This window comes from Acanthaster planci, linkage group LG01 (genome assembly GCF_054643075.1).
Source record: "Acanthaster planci isolate LZ-2023a linkage group LG01, COTS_SCS, whole genome shotgun sequence".
Taxonomy (NCBI): Eukaryota; Metazoa; Echinodermata; class Asteroidea; order Valvatida; family Acanthasteridae; genus Acanthaster; species Acanthaster planci.
The window spans coordinates 16485683-16505255 of NC_141777.1; the positions used below are offsets into that span (position 1 = coordinate 16485683).

General features: G+C 41.0%; 1 protein-coding gene across 2 annotated transcripts in view; it reads right to left on the reverse strand.

Annotated features, from left to right (window-relative positions):
* snx6 (sorting nexin 6) overlaps positions 1 to 19259 on the reverse strand; it is a 62219-nt gene extending 42960 nt beyond the window's left edge. Inside the window, exons 1-5 of one of the 2 annotated variants that reach the window (XM_022255278.2) lie at positions 19121 to 19259; positions 14520 to 14567; positions 5388 to 5492; positions 4593 to 4703; positions 1533 to 1654 (exon numbers count right to left, since the gene is read on the reverse strand). In XM_022255278.2, coding sequence (XP_022110970.1) covers positions 1533 to 1654; positions 4593 to 4703; positions 5388 to 5492; positions 14520 to 14567; positions 19121 to 19126 — 392 coding nt within the window. In that variant the 5' untranslated portion in view covers positions 19127 to 19259. Of the gene's footprint in view, positions 1 to 1532; positions 1655 to 4592; positions 4704 to 5387; positions 5493 to 14519; positions 14568 to 18993 lie in introns of both variants that reach the window. The other variant, XM_022255279.2, reaches the window with a different exon arrangement.
* Positions 19260 to 19573: the final 314 nt, after the last annotated feature.

Genomic DNA, 19573 nt, shown 5'->3' on the forward strand with positions numbered 1-19573 from the left:
CACTTCAATACTGAGAAGTTTCCGCCTCATCCTTTTGGCAAATGATAAATGTACAATTTAAGCAGCTGATTTTATTTATCGGTAGAAAGAAAACTTTAGGTCACAAAATACTACATGTACATGTAGTATCTCAATGTAGATTACTGTGTCCCAAACTACACTACAAGAATAAATAAAAATTGTGAAAATAATCACTACAATGTCGCCACAACAAAGCCACGCGGGCGCGGCTAACCATGGTGAGCACATGCTCGCAATTGTGCTGCATGGGGTGTCCCACTGCGTGTCTGCACTCTGTGTGATTGCGAAACTACTGGTGTCCAGGATGGCCGGCCAATCACAGCGGCTTTGCGATTTCAGTTTCATAAATGTATGCATTGATTTTCAAAGAATCTGATTTTCCAAGGTAAAGAGCGCTGTAACCAGAATCATTAGACATGCTTTGTATAGTTTTGGGGCCGAAAACTGTGAATGTTATATACCGAAAAGCATTGTAAACGAGAGCGCTATAACCACATAAAAATACATACAGTGAATGGGCGTGTAGTTGGGGAAATGAAAATAGAGCCTTATATATCGGTAAAAGCATTATATCAGGGAGCGCCATAACGGGAAATCTTCTGTACATTAACCCTCCTATGCTGAAGTCACTCTGTGGGTCACTTGGTAAACACCTCAAACTGCACCAACATACAAGAGAGTGACCTTGGGTACTTGTGCATATTTGTGCTGTAAAACCAAAGGAGGGTTAAACATACATGTATCTTACCTTTCTATATCAACTGTTGAGGCTCAATGGACAAAAATCACGATGTGATTTGAAAAAATTTAATGTAACATAAGTGTTGCTAATGGAAGCAACACAGCTGGCCCTACAGGATGACGAAGAGGTCATAACCTTTATCCTCTTTCTACAACTTACAATCTGACAGTGGGCCATGAATACATTTACACTGATTGCCGTTTTTGTGTGCACGCTGTGCCAAAAACCACTGCCACAAACTCGAAGGAGCTTCATGTCTTACGTACGTTACAAACGGACACAGGACAAGGACTTGTAAATGATTGTATTTTTTTCTGAATTATTTATAATATGAAATCCTCAGTGCCACAAAATGTCCTCTTGAAACAAATGCTTCTTGATGAAAAGTATTAACTTTGTTTTTTATTTTTTCCAGTAATGGTCCATCACTGTATATAACATAAGTTACAATCCTTTGTAACATTTTACTGATATGGATTGGGAGCATAGTTACTCGAGGGTTCTGTTGAAAAGGGCCATAGTGGTAAGTATGTCAACACAGTGTTAACAGAGTACCTAGTATGAGATTGATTCAGATCATTTCAAAAGTCACAGTTTTTGTGTCTTTTTTCTGAAGATGATACAGATACAACTTGGATAAAAACTCTTTGAAACATCACAGGCTAAATATATCTTTTAATCACACATAATAAAAGTGCTAATTCTCTCCAGTTTCAAATACATGTACATATACAAATGGATAGAAGAACAAATCTGAGTTCTAACTTACGCTTCAAGCTCCTGCTTCATCTTGGTGAATTCTTCCTTAGTCATGGTGCCTTCACCATCTCCAAGTCTCTGGAGCTTTTCTCTGGAAGCATCAAAGTCTGGCCTTGGAGGCGCTGGAGGAATCTTTTCAAACAAAACAGTTACAACACATGTATGCAAATAAGAATTCATCCACAGGTTAAACACAATTAAGAAATACTTTAGACAGTTTCCCTATTGAACCATGTGCAATTGGCCAATACCTGCTGCAATTTGATGGTGCATTGAATAAAGTGCTGGCACCTGGATGCAAGATAAAGTTTAATCCATTCTGTTCCTACTGATCAAGAGTCTGTGCCCTGCAGCACGCAAAACTCGCCACATGCGTGCCCAGTCCATATAACAAGCTTTTTGGGGATAACTTGTACAAGGAATAGACCATGAAGGGGACAGTGGTGTTCGGAAAATAGAAGTTCAATTCTTGAACAGAATCCTAGGAAATTGATCGTATACTGGCTTCTTTTGACTCTCTGACTAAAACAGTATTTATAAATGGGAATAAATATGTGCTTGGTTGGTCTTTAACATTTAAGACTGGCTCAAATAAATGAATGCTGATAATGCCCTCGCCTGCCACTGGTGCATTAGTCGCGTCCATTTTTCCTTAGCCAGTCTTAAATGTACATTTAAGACTGGTCAAGCACATATCTATTCCCTTATACATGTAAGTGTGCAAATTGTAAAATTATCTCACTTTTTAACCCTAATCCTTCCAAATCCTCCAAAATCATTTTCTGCCTAATGCAGGAATTTGGAAAATTTAGGTTACTTGGAAATGAAACATCAGAGCCCCGTTCTGAGTGGACTCGCAGTTCAAACAAACTTTGGGATTAGTGGCTCTGTTTTTGTGAAGAGCCGGGTACCACCACTGGCGGTTCGACATTCAAAGAGCCAACTCCAAACATCAAATCCAAGTTGTAGTCACAGCTCAGGTAGGCCTACCGTGCCCATGAGGGACAACTCTAAACATCACATCTGAGTCACCGCTCCGGCCTATCACACCAGCGTGTATGTACTATACATGTAAATTGCACATGTACCAATTCACATGTATAAAGAACGCTGTACATTTAGCAGAGCACCTTTCAACACAAGGGAAAATGCATGTTTTTACACAAATAAACTGTAAAATACCTTTGTCTGGGTACCAAACTACATGTAGTTTGGCGTATGAAGCGGAACTTTAGCCATTTTCCAATACTCAACTTTGTCTCTGTCTCAGGCTTCATCCCCGAACCAAATTCCCGATTGTGGGTCTGAATGGTTACTGTAATTTTTGGCTCTCTTGTGTGGCATTATTAGACTAATTATTGTACTTTATACAGCTTCAAAGAGTGATATTAAAAACAGTTGAAGCCTAAGACAGAGCTTAAGTTGAGTATTGGAAAACGGCCAAATTTGACAGCCGGAAGCTTGAAGACTGTTTTATATGTGGCTGTAACTTCAGCATTTGCAAATTTTCCTTGGTATTTGTGTGTACATGTCTGTACTTTTCGCATATATGCCACAGGGCAAAGTTGTTGAGCTGTTGAGAAATCCCTAGCCGTTGCCTAAAAGTGTATGAATGATGCATCAGACTCCTGCGCACTTTGGCATACATGGAATAGTTGGAGGTGATTTTCATGTAAGACCAAGATGTTCGTGTGTGGCACCGTGTGATGCACCAGCAACAGATTTTTAATGTGTTTTATTAAACCTTAGGTTTTTCTTCATATCTTTGGGAGTCTGTTCTAACTCGGAGGGTGTCAGGCTCAATGTACCACATGAGGATTCTGGAGGATTTAGGGTGTCAGGCTCAATGCACCAAATGAGGCTTCTGGAGGACTTAGGGAGTCAGCCCCAATGTACCACATGAGGACTCTGGAGGATTTTAGGGTGTCAGGCTCAATGCACCAAATGAGGATTCTGGAGGATTTAGGGTGTCACACCTAATGTACCACATGAGGATTCTGGAGGATTTAGAGTGTCAGGCTCAATGCACCAAATGAGGATTCTGGAGGACTTAGGGAGTCAGCCCCAAAGTACCACATGAGGATTCTGGAGGATTTTAGGGTGTCAGGCTCAATGTACCAACTAAGGATTCTGGAGGATCTACGGTGTCAGGCTCAGTGTACCAAATGAGGATTCTGGAGGATTTAGGGTGTCACGCCCAATGTACCACATGAGGATTCTGAAGGATTTAGGGTGTCACGCCCAATGTACCACATGAGGATTCTGGAGGATTTAGGCTGTCACGCCCAATGTACCATACAAGGATTCTGGAGGTTTTAGGGTGATAGCCTCAATGTACTTACTAAGGATTCTGGAGGATTTAGGGTGGCAGGCTCAATGTACCAACTATGGATTCTGGAGGATTTAGGGTGAAAGCCTCAATGTACTTACTAAGGATTCTGGAGGATTTAGGGTGTCAGGCTAAATGTACCAACCAAGGATTCTGGAGGATTTAGGGTGTAAGGCCCAGTGTACCACATGAGGATTCTGGAGGATTTAGAGTGTCACGCCCAATGTACCCCGTGAGGATTCTGGAGGATTTAGGGTCTCAGGCTCAATGTACTAACTAAAAATTATGGAGGATTTAGGGTGTCAGGCTCAATGTACCAACTAAGGATTCTGGAGGATTCAGGGTGTCAGGCCCAATGTACCATATGAGGATTCTGGAGGATTTAGGGAGTCAGGCTCAATGTACCACATGAGGATTCTGGAGGAATGAATTTTACCTTTCAGCTTTAGAATAGTGCCCAAAGACTCCTTCATTTTGGTATCAACGGCCATTAAATGAAATGATAAATTTTTGAAGAACTTTGAAAACGGAAAATCTTGAAAATGAGCCGGCATCTTGTCTTGCTCAAGAAAAATCCACCCGGCAGCAAGTGGTTAACACTCCATAATCAGACGAATTTGGAGGATTTAGGCTATGAGTTCAGAAAATTAGGGTAGGGGTTAGGCTTAATGCAATAAATTACACGTACTGTAGCTCTTGTAACAAAATGTACCACTGACAAAGGCACACACACCCACTTACCACAATGCCACCATAATCCTCATTTTCTACATACATTGTGTGTAACCACACAAACTCCTCATGTTCACGTTGGACTGAAAACTCACTATCACTGAAAGATGGCAGAGTAGTCTGTAAAGTAGAAAAAACAAAATAAAGGTGCTTTATATGACTTAATCATACATTGAAACTGAGGCAAGAAAGTAATGGACGGCACCCCAAATTTTTTCAACCATACATGTACATGTCGGAATTTCCACAAAAATATGAGAATTTTAATCACTTGGGGCCAGGGCCATTTATAAATGTTGATTCTACTAGGTCAGGCTTGCATCAACACATCTTCTGATGTCCCCTAAACACGCCAATCCCCCACTTGTGTTGTGCACTTTAATACAAAGTGAAAGAAGTTTTGTTTGATTTAAGCGATAGATCTCCACAGAAGTGTACAAAGTAATGACTATGAACACAGGTACAAGTATGTGTTTGTTACAATGGAAACCCCCAATACAGCTTTTAAAAGGTGAAAATTGTCATGAAGAAGCTTGAACTCGATGACCCTTGCCAAAACAAGTCAAATGCTATACAATAATAAGTGAAACCCAAGTCTACTGCTTTGACTCAAAAGTAACCTGCGAACAAGTGAACTCCAAATTTTGACACCGCTAATGGTAAACCATTTTTTTACACAAAAAAAACATGACGCATAACACAACAATACACAAGTAACCCTTTTATAAAAAAACCCACAAAAGAACAAAAAAAAAAATGGGACGACGAAAAATTGAACAAGTGTTTAAATACATGTACTTGTACCTTGGTGTGAACTGTGAACTTCACTTTTTCCTTCTCACTTAAAGCATCTGATATGTCCACAACCAATGATGTATCTAAATTCAGGTCAACTGTATCAGATCTTTCCTGTGAAAAGACAAATGAAATTTAAAAAAATACAAATTACTTCTGTTCCATTTAACTGTATAAATTAGCCTTGTCTAGTAAACGTATACCAGCAGAGACACAGGGCAAATTGTGAACTGGGCATTTCTGTGTAAAAAGGGAAAATGGACCCAATTTTTTTTCACTGAGTTTCTTGATTTTGTTGTATTTTTACAATAGCATAATTGACTAAAGCTATGGAAAAAGTCCTGAACTAATCTTTGCTGGACTTGTAACTTGAAAATTCACCTTTTAAAAATTAGGTGTGGTAATCATGTAGTTAATTGACCCATCGAAAGAGCTATTACACTATTACTACTATTATTGCGGTTTTCTTCCGCACCCGATCATGTGGAGTCGCAAAACCAGAGTCAATTCAATACTGTTGACAACTAGTGGCTTTCCCTTCCAGTCCTCGGGGAACTAATGGCCACTTGTCACTTTCCAACATAAAAAAACAACGACTGTTTTATCATGTTAATTTTCGGGAATTACAAACGGCAACTGAATAGTGTTCAGTAGGTTCTGTGCACAAATATTTGGGAGCCAAGTACAATGTTTGGTACAGCAGAATGTTTGGTATAGCGGTGTTTGGTATAGTGGCGTTCCACTGTAGTTGTGTAAGAGCTTTTTCTCATTACATTTTATGACAAACATTCCCTTTCTTTTCTAACTTTTTCAGGACGGACCCGTTGAATCAAGTGGTGGTGATGATGTAACATAATACACAAAAAGTTAACTGAATACAAAAACCCCAGGGGTATTGAGTTTGTCAATTATAAACCTCCTCCTTCAGTGTTCAGCAAAACAAATTATAACAAATTATTTGTCGACGCTGAGTTAAAAAATTAACAATCCACTTCACAATGGATGGAGAAATGTCCAAGTCTAAAAGGTTTTTCACAATTTTGTGGTTCCCCATGTTGAATGCTTTAGTGAACTCTGTAAGCACAAGGGTACCTACGTTACTACGAACGTTAGCACCGGAAACTAACTGGTGGTATACATCAACACGACAATGGGTGGTGGTGATACTTTTTTGATTTCCAAACTGTCTGTTGTCTATGTTGGGCCTAATGGAATTCATTGCCCACTTACAAATAAACCCTTCAGCTACTTTGGCCAGCATTGAGGTAAGAGAGATAGGCCTCAATTTGTTCAGGGTGGATGGCATTTATTTTGGAATCAGCACAACATTTGTGTGTTTCCACTGGAGTGGGACAATACCCTGGGAAAACGACATATTCAAGATATCAGTAATAGGGGTGCTTAATTCATAAGTGAACCCTTGACAATTTTTTCAGGCACATTGTCAGGTCCACCTGATTTCAATACAGAAATTTTTTTAGAGCACTAAAAACTTCCCAGGGTTGAACTTGGGGTAGTGGCTCATAGGATGGTAAGTAGGCTGGCAAATTGTCAAAATTAAGTGGATATTGAGATTGCGAAAAACTGGCCAAATGTTTGTTGATTTCATTGGCAACTGATCTATGATCAGAGAGATCAATGCTCTCAATGTGGATGGTCATGTCACCTTTCTTTAATTAGCCAGGTTTCATACATGTACCTCCTTGTGCCATTTCTCCGGGTTAATGTTTTGCAGTTTTCATATTCTACCTGCGTAGGAGGATTTTTTAGCCACATCAATTTCCCTTATTACTTTGTTTCTAAGGGAATAAAATTGTTGTGTATTACCATAGCAAAAGCTCTCTGCCTCTGAGCGATCATGAGTTTCAACCGGTCAGTCATCCAAGATTTATCGCAGGTATGACGTTTGACAAGGAAAAATTCACTAATGGCCGGGTTAATATGGTTGTAAAAAAAGTCAGCCTTGTCTTGGCAACAACAGGAATTATTGACATCATTCCGTCTTTGTGTTTGTATCAGTGTTGGAGTACTCATACTCGAGTACAACTCAAGTACATGCAAGTACTTGACCTTTACTCGACTATCAGTACTCAAAATTTATTTGGACTTGGCCCTTACTCGATTCTTAGTACTCAAATTTTGCATGTACTCGGACATCAAATACTCCGTACTTGGCCCCAGTACTCAAGGGTATAATTCGAGTACAGCGCTTGATCGATTCCTCTAAAAATTTATGCATCAACAGTGCTGGGCATGGTGATTTAATGCACGCTGGGTACGAGGATTGATCTTTAAGGATTTTAGTCTAGTTCCCATCTCCATGCTGCGGATATAGTACTAATTTGTGAATCTGGAGTCAGGCTAGAGTCAGTACGTTCCTGCCATGTTTTAGCGGTACCTTGTGCGTGCATGTGAGAACAACGCATTTATATGGAAGTCTCTTTGTACGTGTTTCCGTGCAGAAGCCATTGCTGAAGTTCGTGATATGAGGGCCACAGATATTTCACTTTTCTTGTTTTTTTCAATCGTTGAATATGTCAAGCGCTCCCGTAGAGCGGGTATTCAGCACAAGTGGTATTTTCTTGCAACTTCGGAAAACTTGATTTCTATTAGTTTGCAAGACCATGGAGTGAAGCGTTTCCTGTTACAGTAGACCTTTTTATCATTCCAGTTCAGGGAGTACTATTACTATTGATATGAAAATATGGATTCTCAAGTACAAAGTGTTTGGTAGTTATAATTAAACCTGAGGTGCATTCAGATTTCTTTCAAGCCATTTCTTTACTTGTGTTTTTGTTTTGTGATACAGCTGCAAGATTTTAGTCTGGTCTCAGTCTTGGCATCAGATATGATTCAGGTTTGGGTTTCTGTCTTGGTCATAGGGGTTTTAACAGCAGGTTATAAGGTGACTGGGTAAGGCTTCTATTTCAGTACATGTCTTTATTTAGGTTTATATTAATATACAGTCTTGCTTTTGTGTTCAGTTTTGATATCTCAGGGTTTCCTTACTTAAGTCTTTGATAAATGTTTCCGCACGGGTATTCATAAGCCACATCAACTTTTTCGCATGAATAAAAGGTGTGAATATCCACATGGTAATGCAGATTTGTGTTGCAAGAAGACCATGTGCCTGTGTAATTCAGTTTTAATTATTTACTTATTTGTTTATTGTACTGCTTTGCAATTGAACTCAGGCTCGGACTAAGGTACTTAGAGTCAGCCCAGTACTAAACCTTTGATGTACTCGGACTCCGAGATCTGGACTCGGACTCGTCACCAGTGTACTTGTACTTGGCCCAGGCCCCTAAAGTACTCGGAGTACTCTGTACTCGGATTTGAGGACTCGACTCCAACACTGGTTTGTATCCACCTTCCAAATGCTCTAATGCTAGAGTCTCTCATTGGACGAAATGATTTTGCGGTTACCTTAGTGGTGGTGTTAACGAATTTGGGTACCCAGGTAACACAACTGTGATCACTTCTACGGTACGTGTACCTACATACCAGTATCTATATCGGTCTGCAAAGTTGGTAATGATGGGGTCAAGAATAGCATCCCCTCTGATTGGGTGTTGAACAACTTGTTCAAGATTATTCCCATTACAAATCAGCTGGATATCCTATTGATTAAAGTTGCCCAGCAGAACCACACCAGCACAGGGCTTACTTGTCCAAACGGAGTCTTTGGTACTAATAATGTGTTGGAAAAGCAGGTTTTTATGAGGTGAGTCTGGAAGACAGTAGACTACATGTACAAACATCACTATAGAGGGTACACACCTGGAGAATGATGGGTGATTCAACAGTATCCATTGACCCTCGCTTTCAGGTGGAATGAAAATATCCTCAACAATGACAGTAGCATGTATGTCATGTTTAACATAAATTAACACTCTACCGCCGGTCCTGCCTACTCTGCACCTGTTGAAGATATTTTAACCATTGATGGCATACTGGTCAGGGGAGGTGTTCGCTGTAATCCATAATTCTGTACTGACCATTACATCGGCTCGCTCACTTGACAGCTTCGATTCAACTTCGTCAAGTTTACTGAGTACCGAACAGGCATTTGTCAATCAAAAAAAAGAGGGAGGGTAATGGCCTGGTTGTTTCTTGCAGGTTGTCTTGATGATTGGCTGGGGTTCATAGGAGTTACATGTAGCTGTCTAAGTTGTGGTGGAAAACATGAAGATCTTGAATATTTGACGATCTGTCTGTTACCAGTAACAGTTTGAATGGGCTGGACTTTGGGTTCTAGGCTCCTTCTACTAATGATGGTAGTTAGTAAACGGTTTGAAGTGCATGTATGGCAACAGTTTTGATTGCCTGCATGTATTCCTCTAAATCGCAAAATATCATTTGAACGAAGTATGTTCAATTCATTCGCGTTCAAGCGGAATGATCTCCGCAACCCAAGGAGTTGGTCTCTGCTACAGTTCAATTTTTTTTCTAGTTTCTGGTATGCCTGCAGTTTCGTCCGGCAAAATTCCATTTTTCTGCTTATCACGTATGTTGTTTACATTGCCACGACTTGGTTCTGGGTTTACAGACACAAATCCAGTTATATTCATGGGAGGATCGCCGCCTGATACAACCATGCAGGTCTTCCATGCTTAGTCAATTTTACTAAAGGGATTCAAGGTGGTTTCAACTGACAGGACTTCAACATCGAGGTTCTAACTCGCAATGCTGGATATATCAAATATGTTTTTATGGAATCAACAGGGCTTGAAGCAGCTGGTACAGTCTATATATATTGCACTGAAGACTGAATCAGGAGTAGTGTAAAATACTCACAGTCATTGAGGCCACGGTTACATCAGTATTCCTGGGCTAGCTTTCATGTGGGAAGTACAATAAAAATGTTCATCAAATTCTCTTTGAAGTTGAACAATGGCAACACCAAAATCACATCAAAATGACAGTTAGGACACTATCACAATGGAGCACTCGTACGACGGTACGATGGCAAGATGAAAAGCAGAATTTTTCTGGATAAAAGTAACAGTGTAGACTAAAAAATCGCAGAACGCGCAGCTACAGAAGAGCATGATGGAAATGCGGTAACTAGTCTGCGTATCCCACCAAAACAGCATCATTGCAAGCCAAATGAAAAAGGGTTAAGGGGATTATAGGTAAAAGGAATAACGTTACAAAAATCCCAACTAGCAATTCCTTTGTATCAAAACAATTAGCAAAAAAAGGCCTATATCTGCTATGCACCTTTTGAATGTGAACAAGTTGAGGTCTAAACACACACCACAAATCTACTAGGGCAGTTGAAAAACAGCTGAAACAAAAGAACTTAGGGAAAAAAAGAAAACACTGATGCCTAAATTCAAGAGTTGTGCCTTTCTACCTATTTTATGGGTGCCAGCAATAAATGGCAAGGTTGAAGAATTTGTCCCCCCGACAGCTTTTCGGGGAAGAAAATCTGACATTAACTGGCAATGAATTGTTGACTGTACATATTTATATATTTTTACATTAATTATGGCAAGTTTTATCACTTTTTGTGACAACTTTTGGTAGCTTTTGTCCCCATTCCATCAGCACAAATAATTTGTCCCCTCCCCCCCAAAAAAATTGACCCTAATTTTTGAGAGACATGTACATGTAATTGGAAGCTGAGCTACTTTTTTCTTGGCGTTTTTGCTCATACTGCCCATTCGTCTCTGATGTATACAATTGTGTTTGAGCTTTCCATAGGCACATGTGAAGGGTCATGCAAGTGGATGCATGCTGGTAATTTACTTTTCAGCTAAACTCAACTTCATTAATTCCGTTCCATCTGACCAGACAGTGAGGCTTTGCTTTCGACTGCCACAAGAAATGGAAGATGACCACACATATGCAACTGTGCTTCAGGATTTTTTTTCTTTTCAAAAATATGTTCAGCTTCAAAGTTTACAATGATTAACTGTTTTTAGACAAACTTTTACTCATGAAAACATTCAACTAAGCTTTCTACTGGGTCAAGGGATAAGAAAACAGGCTGAAAATGAAGTTCAAGTTGGATGCACCAAAAGAGAAAAGAAAAATTTAGACCAAAACAGCACTCTGGGGATCAGCACCAGTTGAAGACTATCTTCCCATACCAGTGTGACTGGATTACAGTCGACTCTCATTACTACAAAACTGACCAATAAGACTTGAAGCTATGCAGAAATGGTAGAAGCTATGGTAGAAATACTAAATAAGGTTAGGTTTGCGGTTACACCATGGACAAGAAAATAAAATCTCTTTTATGAGTGTGTAGTTCTGAGAAGAACCAATGGTGAACTCTCAACGTTCTGAACAGCATGCTCTGTTCGTCTTCAGGAGGGTGACTGGTTGCCTTGCTCTGAGGATGCTGGTTCAAGTGCTGGAGAGGATGCTGAGGGTGCACTGGAGCAGAACGGCTTGCTTGATGGCTGATCCGCTGGACTGAAAGGCTACTGAGTGTGCTCACTGATGTGTGGCAGTGGGATATTGGGTGTAGTGAGAGGAGGAACTAGTGACCATGGGTATAGACAACCCATTGGTCTGGGAGGTAATATGGAGTGCCAGATACTGCTGATGTAGAACCCAACGTCTTAGGGTACTGTGTCATGCTTGTAGATCTGGATTGCTTCCCTGACGCGTCTTAGGTACCATCTGTTGACTGGAGCGATGAGTTGAGCTGCTTACCAGTTGAGGACGTGATCCTTGATGTGTGAGTGCTTGACAATCACTGATTATCACAGTCACCTCTGCGTCCATGGGTGATGAGTTCTTTGAGTCTGCTGGGCAAGTCCTGACCAGTCTCACCGATATACACATTTGCAGGGGATCCTGTAGACACCAGCTTTCGTCTGATGGTTTGCTTGTCCTTGTGGGTCTGCAGGGTAGTTTGAAGTTTCTTGGCTGCAGCATGGAATACTCGGATGTTGGCTTGGTGAAGGATGCGTTGGATCTTGTGGGATGCGTTTCCTACATGTGAGGATGGTAGGGTCACTGTTGCCTTGTACGAGGTTGGTTGACTTTGGGTATAGGAGACCAAACCGTCAGTAGACTTCGGTTCTTGATGTTGGCAGTAACCGTTGCACTTGAAGGGCTCTTGAGATGTACTTGAGTTCTTCTTGGATGTGTTCTTGGTCACAGATCTTGTAGGCTCATTGCACCAGGGGACAGTTGACAGTTAACTGATGACTTGATGCTGGGATGATGGAATGACGAGCTGTGCAGATATCCGTCTGTGTGGGTCAGCTTACAGTAGACGGCATGCCACTGGGATCAACCTGGGTGGCGGGAGACCTTGACATCCAGGAAAGGCATGGAATTCTTCTACTCCTGTTCCATGGTGAACTTTATATTGGGATGCAGGTCGTTGAGGTGATCCAGAAACGCTTGCAGGTGTTGGGGGCCATGTGGCCAAACGATGAAGGTGTCGTCCACATAGGATAGCCAGGTGCTTGGGATGTGTCAAAGTGCTGTATTTTCGAAAACTTCCATGAACATGTCATCCAGGACTGGGGATGGAGGAGATCCAACGGAGGTCCCAGGTGACTGTTGAAAGAACTTGTCCCTCCATTTGAAGCTAGATGACGAGACGCAGGTTGGCAACAGGTCATGGATTTGGTCAAGGGATAGGGCTGTGTGCTCACAGAGAGAGGGGGCTTGCTCTAGGCGTTCTTTAGCAATGAGGCAGGCACCGTCTGTGGGAAGTTTGTGAAGAGGGAAATGAAATCAAAGCTAACCATGATGTCGTCAAGGCTGAGTTGAAGTTGCTTGATCATTTAAAAAACTGATCAGAGTTGGGCACACGATGCAGGGATTTACCCACCAAGGGTTGGAGCATTGTGGTAAGGTGCTTGGCAGTGGTGTAGGTGGGGCCTCCTCTTGAAGCGACAATGGGACGGAGTGGGGTGCCAGGTTTGTGTATCTTCACCTGACCAAAGAACCTGGGGCAGGTGGAGCTGGTCGGTCTGAGCTGTCTGTACAGCTGGTAGGGGATGGCATCAGAGCAGTGGAGTGCCAACAACTTGCTGGCGATCTTCCGTTCAACAGATGGAGTGGGGTCTTTCTGCAGGGGGTGGTAAGTAGGCGTGGAGAGGATGTCAGTGACTTTATTGACATAGTCGGACTTAATCATAAGTACTGTTGCATTACCTTTGTCTGTTGGCAGGATGTGGATGGACTCTTCTTGACATAGGTTCTAGAGCACTGTGAATACTTGTCTTGAGACAATAACGATTGACAATAACAAAATTCCTGTTACAACACAAATCAGTCCCGGCGAGAACATCTGTTGTAGCGAAATCCTACAGTGCGAAATTCCTTGACATGAAAGGTTTTTGTGACTACATGTATGTTGCATGAAAAGCATTTTGGCAACCCACTTATAAGGAATGTTTATAAATCCTGGATCACACTTGAAAGCAGAGTTATTCATCACATGGAGGAATAAGATCTCTTGTGTTAGCTGTTTACTTTTGGCCCGATGTAGAATGTTGGACTGTGCACAATCACTAATCGTCCGTTTCGGTTACCAACTACAGCCAGTCATCAAATGCACCGCCTCGGTGACCAATATCAGTTATCGATTTTAAAAGGACTTTTATCACATTCAACTTCTCAAGAAATGAAGCCATGAATGCCCAACCCCCCCCCATATCTCCTGCCCCATTCACCTGAGCAGATCATCACAAAACAAACAAAAAAAGATTACTTACCAGTTGATCATCAGTCTTGGCATTCTAGCTGTTGCTATGTTGACTTTGTCCCCGGCCATAAATTACAATAGACCGGTCTTGGTGTTTGCATTTCATTTGTATTACATATATCTTTTTTTTATAAAATAACAGTAGCACCTGTAACTTACTGTAGTTTTCACAAAAATTTGTTTCACATGTTATGATGCAACACATGTACAGTGTACATACAGGGCAGGAACTTCACAGAGGCATTGGAAGCAATTGCCTTGATGCCTCTGGTCTTTGCCCTGATGCCAACTGAAATGTCCCTACAGGCAAGTTGATTTTCAAATACAAGTGCCCTTCGCAAATGAAACATTGCCTTGCTCCTTCAGGAACAAAGTTCCTGCTCTTTACATGTACATTTGATGAAATATCACCATACAACATGAGGGAATCAGATACTGATATTAAGCTTTTTTCTTACCTTGCTTTGATCCTCTGAAAGGAGGTCAGAGCTGTCTTCCACCCCATCCTGCATTTTGAAAGGAAAACCTGAACTTGTATTCTCAATTTAAAGTGTCCAAACTACTTAAATGAATTAATTGTTAGTACTAGATCTGTTTCCCACAAATCCACTCGCCAGTCCCAAGATGCAACGAGGTTATACTGTCCAAAAACTAAGTTGTCTTTGTATGGTGACAGAGCGTTCTCAGTTGTTGCCCCACAAGAGTGGAACAAGCTGAATAGAACCCTTAGGGAAGCTGAGTCTGTCAGTGAATTTAAATCCGGATTAAAGACTCATCTTTTTAAGCAAGCGTTTTTTTAATCTAATTGTCCCAATTCCATTTTTGAGGTAGGTATATTTTACAGATTTTTGGATCATTTTAAAACTTTTTAATTGCTAGTTTTTATTGTTTACAATAATTTGTTTTACTATTTTTTATTGTTTTTAGTGTAATTGTATTGTAGTTTTAACCAGTGTCTTAACTTTTTGGAAAGTGCCCTGGAGCACGATTTTATCATGGACGGGCGCTTTATAAATACTAACTTATTATTATTAAAGATGGTTCTATGAGAATGCTTTGAAAATACAAGTTGATGACACTGATGCCACAAGCCAAAGGCTTAAATATACCCTTTTAGAGTCTACAATGGCAGCACTGGGAGGTGTGCACCCCAGTTATTAACTTGGCCTCCATAGGCTTCATGTACATGCACCTTCCTTCACTAACCCCTGGGCCTGTAGAATACGAAAATGACACTTAAGTGGCTATTCAGGATAAGTGAAGTGAATCGCACTCGTATTTCAAAAGCTACATACTTGCACCCACGTATTCTCCCGCACGCCATGTACATGGGATATTTCAAGCTCAAAAATACCTAGATTAAGATCACACAATGTATGGTGGAAATAAGCATGGTGCGGTAAGATTGTACCCATTCAAACAAGGTTGGTCGGGAATATACTCCCTTGCCCCATTAGTATACTGGGTTAATACTTCTGTATCATGTCTGGCAGCATGTTAACAATTTACGGAAAAAATGAGGCATACATGTGTCTCCAACCAGGGTTTCCCCTGCCTATTCACATGTGAGGTAGCCCATCTCAATGATTTATTCGGCTCCTTCCATTCTAAATTTCTGAGAAGGCACTTCCATTGCATTATTTTCACAGATTCCCTTTGTTATATTTGTGGTATGCTATTGTGCTGAAGGCAACAAGTACATGATAATGCTCGATAGCTCAATGCAATGTTGCAATGCCGCTACACTAAGCACTAAACCTGCCAAATAAAAATGCGGCAACTGGTCTGTTCTAGGCTGATGTGCATGACTAGCAAAATAAACATGGTAAATAGTGCGTAGGCCTCACACTACACTCACGCTGCCCTGGAATTTGGTAAAAGTTAGGCCCTATTCTCGCAATCGGGATGATGTCACTGATTCTTTATTCTTCTCTCTGATTGGTCGATTGGTGACTATTCCACATTTCACACACGTATGTTCATGCCCCTCACTTTGTTTATGCGCATGCGTACTACATCCCACTACAGCCAGAAGCCAGTAAAATGGCTCTTGACTCGGACAGGTTGACCCCAAAAGTAATCGATCAACATCAAGCTCAGGAAAAGTTGTTTGCCCCTCATTTTCATACCAATTAGTATTTAAACACTCAAAATCTCTTTTGCTAACTTGCACATGATAAAAATCCATTTTCTGCCAAATTTTTGCTCGTCTTTCTTAGTCTTACGTACCTCTAAAGTAACAGAGTCAGAAGTTGGATGTGAAGCCAACATTGTAGAGGGAATTTTTCAGTTTTGTCGAGTTTTCCCCGACATTTCTCAACTTGTGAATGGTGAGGAATACCATGAATGCTCTAATGAATAGTATCATGCAAGAAGAAAACCGTATGGATGAGAACTCAAAGTTTTTGTTTGGACCTTTTAGTCGGGCAATTTGACGTCGTTGTATGTATTAGTGCAGTGCAGTAAAAGTCAACTAGCCAAACGCACTCGTATCCAGGTGTATGGATGTGTGCGTGTGCACCAAGCCCAAAATCCGGACATCTCATTTTTGACCGCTGTCCAGCATGTCGGACTCAGTGCGGATATTAGAATCCGCATGAAAAACAAACCGCCTTTCAGACGAATGGCTCTCAGTCTGGAAGAAATTAACTGATGGATACAAATGATTAACCAGTCTTCCAGACAGTATCACCGAAGACCTGAGGGAAATTCGACAAAAGTTTGAAAATTGGGCACTTTAGTAAGGTGAAAAACATGGAAAACGACGAAAATGGGTCCAAATAAAAAACGAAGTCAAGTTCAAAACAAGGTTTTCTGCCGAGAAGAAATAAACTTTTTTGATCGTAAGAGTTACTAGTCTTTCATGTGGCATCAAAGTTATTTGAAGGTAAACCCGGCAAAATTGTGAAAATTAGACTCAAATTTAGCTCTAAAAAAGGTAATTTTTGATAATTATCCAAAAACATAAATTGATGTTTTCCACTTCTTTGATTAGTAGACCGGAGATCTTTCTTATCAAAAGCCATTAGGCCTATATATCACCATTTGAAAGATTCTTGGCAATAAACGTTTTCAATGTTCACAATGCATTGGGTTTGGATGACATACATGTACATGAAATGCATTTTATACACAGGCCTATGGGAGAAGTGTACCTGCCAAACGTTAATCTATTTCCATTTTATTTCAAACTCCAATTCAAGCCACCCCCTTCTGACAAAGTTTGGATTATTGATTTGGGACGAAGATATTCACAAAATTCGAAGTTTAAAGCTTGGCAGAGAAGAAAAATTCAGAGAAATCCTTCCAACAACACTCCTTTTTGTCACGGATCGTGCTTTGACTAATTCGTGAATGTTAATGTTCTAGCATTTTCCAGTCAAAATTACAACTTGCAGCTCATTCGTCCCGCTTTGACCAGTCACGTTCATTTTCAGCCTGTAGAGTGACTGGTGCCCTTAAAAAAAAGGCAATTAAGGATGATTTGTTCTTACAAATATTTAAAAACATATTTGAAAATGTTTCTTGAATAATTTGATAATACGCAGTGTGAGTTAAAAATTATTTAGTAGAAAACTGTAACTTGATTTTTGACTTGGGGTTCACTTCCCCCATAGGGTTGTGCATAAAATGTATTGCTTGTTTGTCATCCACACCCATAATGCATCGTGAACGTCGAAAAGGTTTATTTATTCACACGCGAGGTCTCCAAGGGAAATGGCAGGATAAATTCCTCACCGATATGCGTTGTCTACTAGAATATCAGTTTTCAGGCCGACGACCATATGTTACTGTTGAGCATGCGTGAATTCACAAACTAAATGCATGCACTGTCTATGGGGACCGAACATACGTGCACACTCGAAGCTCATTGGGGCAAAAAGAGTGTTGTCGCCTTATGTCTATGATGAGAAAAATCTGAGTTATTGACTCAAACTCTTGACATTTACATCAATTTGATCAAATGTGCCTGAAATTTAACTATTTATGCGCTAAGATTATCTCCAACTCTGTACCGGAAAGGTTTCAGTTATAATTTATATTTATCATGTCGCAGCAAAAAAGGAGGAAAAGTGAATGGAGACTCCCCCTTAGCCCAGACCGCAGACTAGCCCCACTAGTGTGGCACGGACTCTCACTCCCGATCCATCCTTAGCCACACATCCGTATGCACAATTTCGTGTCGGCGTACTGAACATTTTTGGCGCACCCACTTATAATCGTGGGTGCAATTTCTTTTGCACACGAACATGATTCTTGACCTTTCCGTTTTCTAAATACCATTTATTGAATGATTTCACTCACGTTATTCAGGTATTTTCCAGTCTTTTTTCCTTTATAAATCCATTCAATCTAACAGGCTCACTCTCACAGTCGCCATCTTTAAAATAAGGTCGTTGAGCATTACGTCACTTGACCCCTCATCGTCTCAACGGCTGTTCCATGTCAAGACATCTAAACTGCTGCCAAAGTTTTGGAAGAGTCCATTGGTACATCGCTCAGTCCGTTTATTACATGTCTTGACATGGAACAGCCGTTGAGACGATGAGGGGTCAAGTGACGTAATGCTCAACAACCTTATTTTAAAGATGGCGACTGTGAGAGCGAGCCCGTTAGATTGAACGGATAAAGGAAAAAAGACTGGAAATACCTGAATAACGTGAGTGAAATCATTCAATAAATGGTATTTAGAAAACGGAAAGGTCAAGAATCATGTTCGTGTGCAAAAGAAATTGCGCCCACGATTATAAGTGGGTGCGCCAAAAATGTTCAGTACGCCGACACGAAATTGCGCATACGGATGTGTGGCTAAGGATGGATCGGGAGTGAGAGTCCGTGCCACACAGTAGTGGGGCTAACCGCAGACGTGACCGTGAGAATGTTAAAAATGTACACGCTCAATCATGTCAATATGCTATTTTGCTGCCTCACCATGTTCACTGTCCACTGCTCCGCAAAAAAACAACCTCAACCAGTCAATGTGTTCAATATATCAAACTAGTACACAGATCACTCCCAGTCAACTAAGTAGAATGTAGACCTAACCGGCAACACCTACCATCATGGCCGATTCCTCCCAGTATTTATGAAGCTTAGACAGACGTTCAGTACAACTAGTACCGCGTGAACGTGTTACAGTTGTAAGCCGTAACCGCCAGGCAGCGGATTTGCAAGTTTGCCCGTCAACCAGCGCCCGGGAAGGAAGGGCTGATTGACTTTACACTGTGGCTACGACCTGTGAGACAAGGTTATCACTTCCTGTACGTGTAAGCCAAGCGTTATACGAACAACCTCGCTCTCATTGTGTACGATCTTGCATAGCTTAGTCAAGGCGATTCTTTCAGCACCCTGAAGAGCACGGCGAAGAGCGACCTCACGCGGCCTGGAAAATATGCAAATCAGCGGAACCAGGACGAACGCCGGGCTGAGTTCGGATGGCTTGTTCCCGTATGTTCACGAACAGCTCGATTTGTCGTTCGTGGGTCGGCCGCTCGAACGCTGGGAACAAATA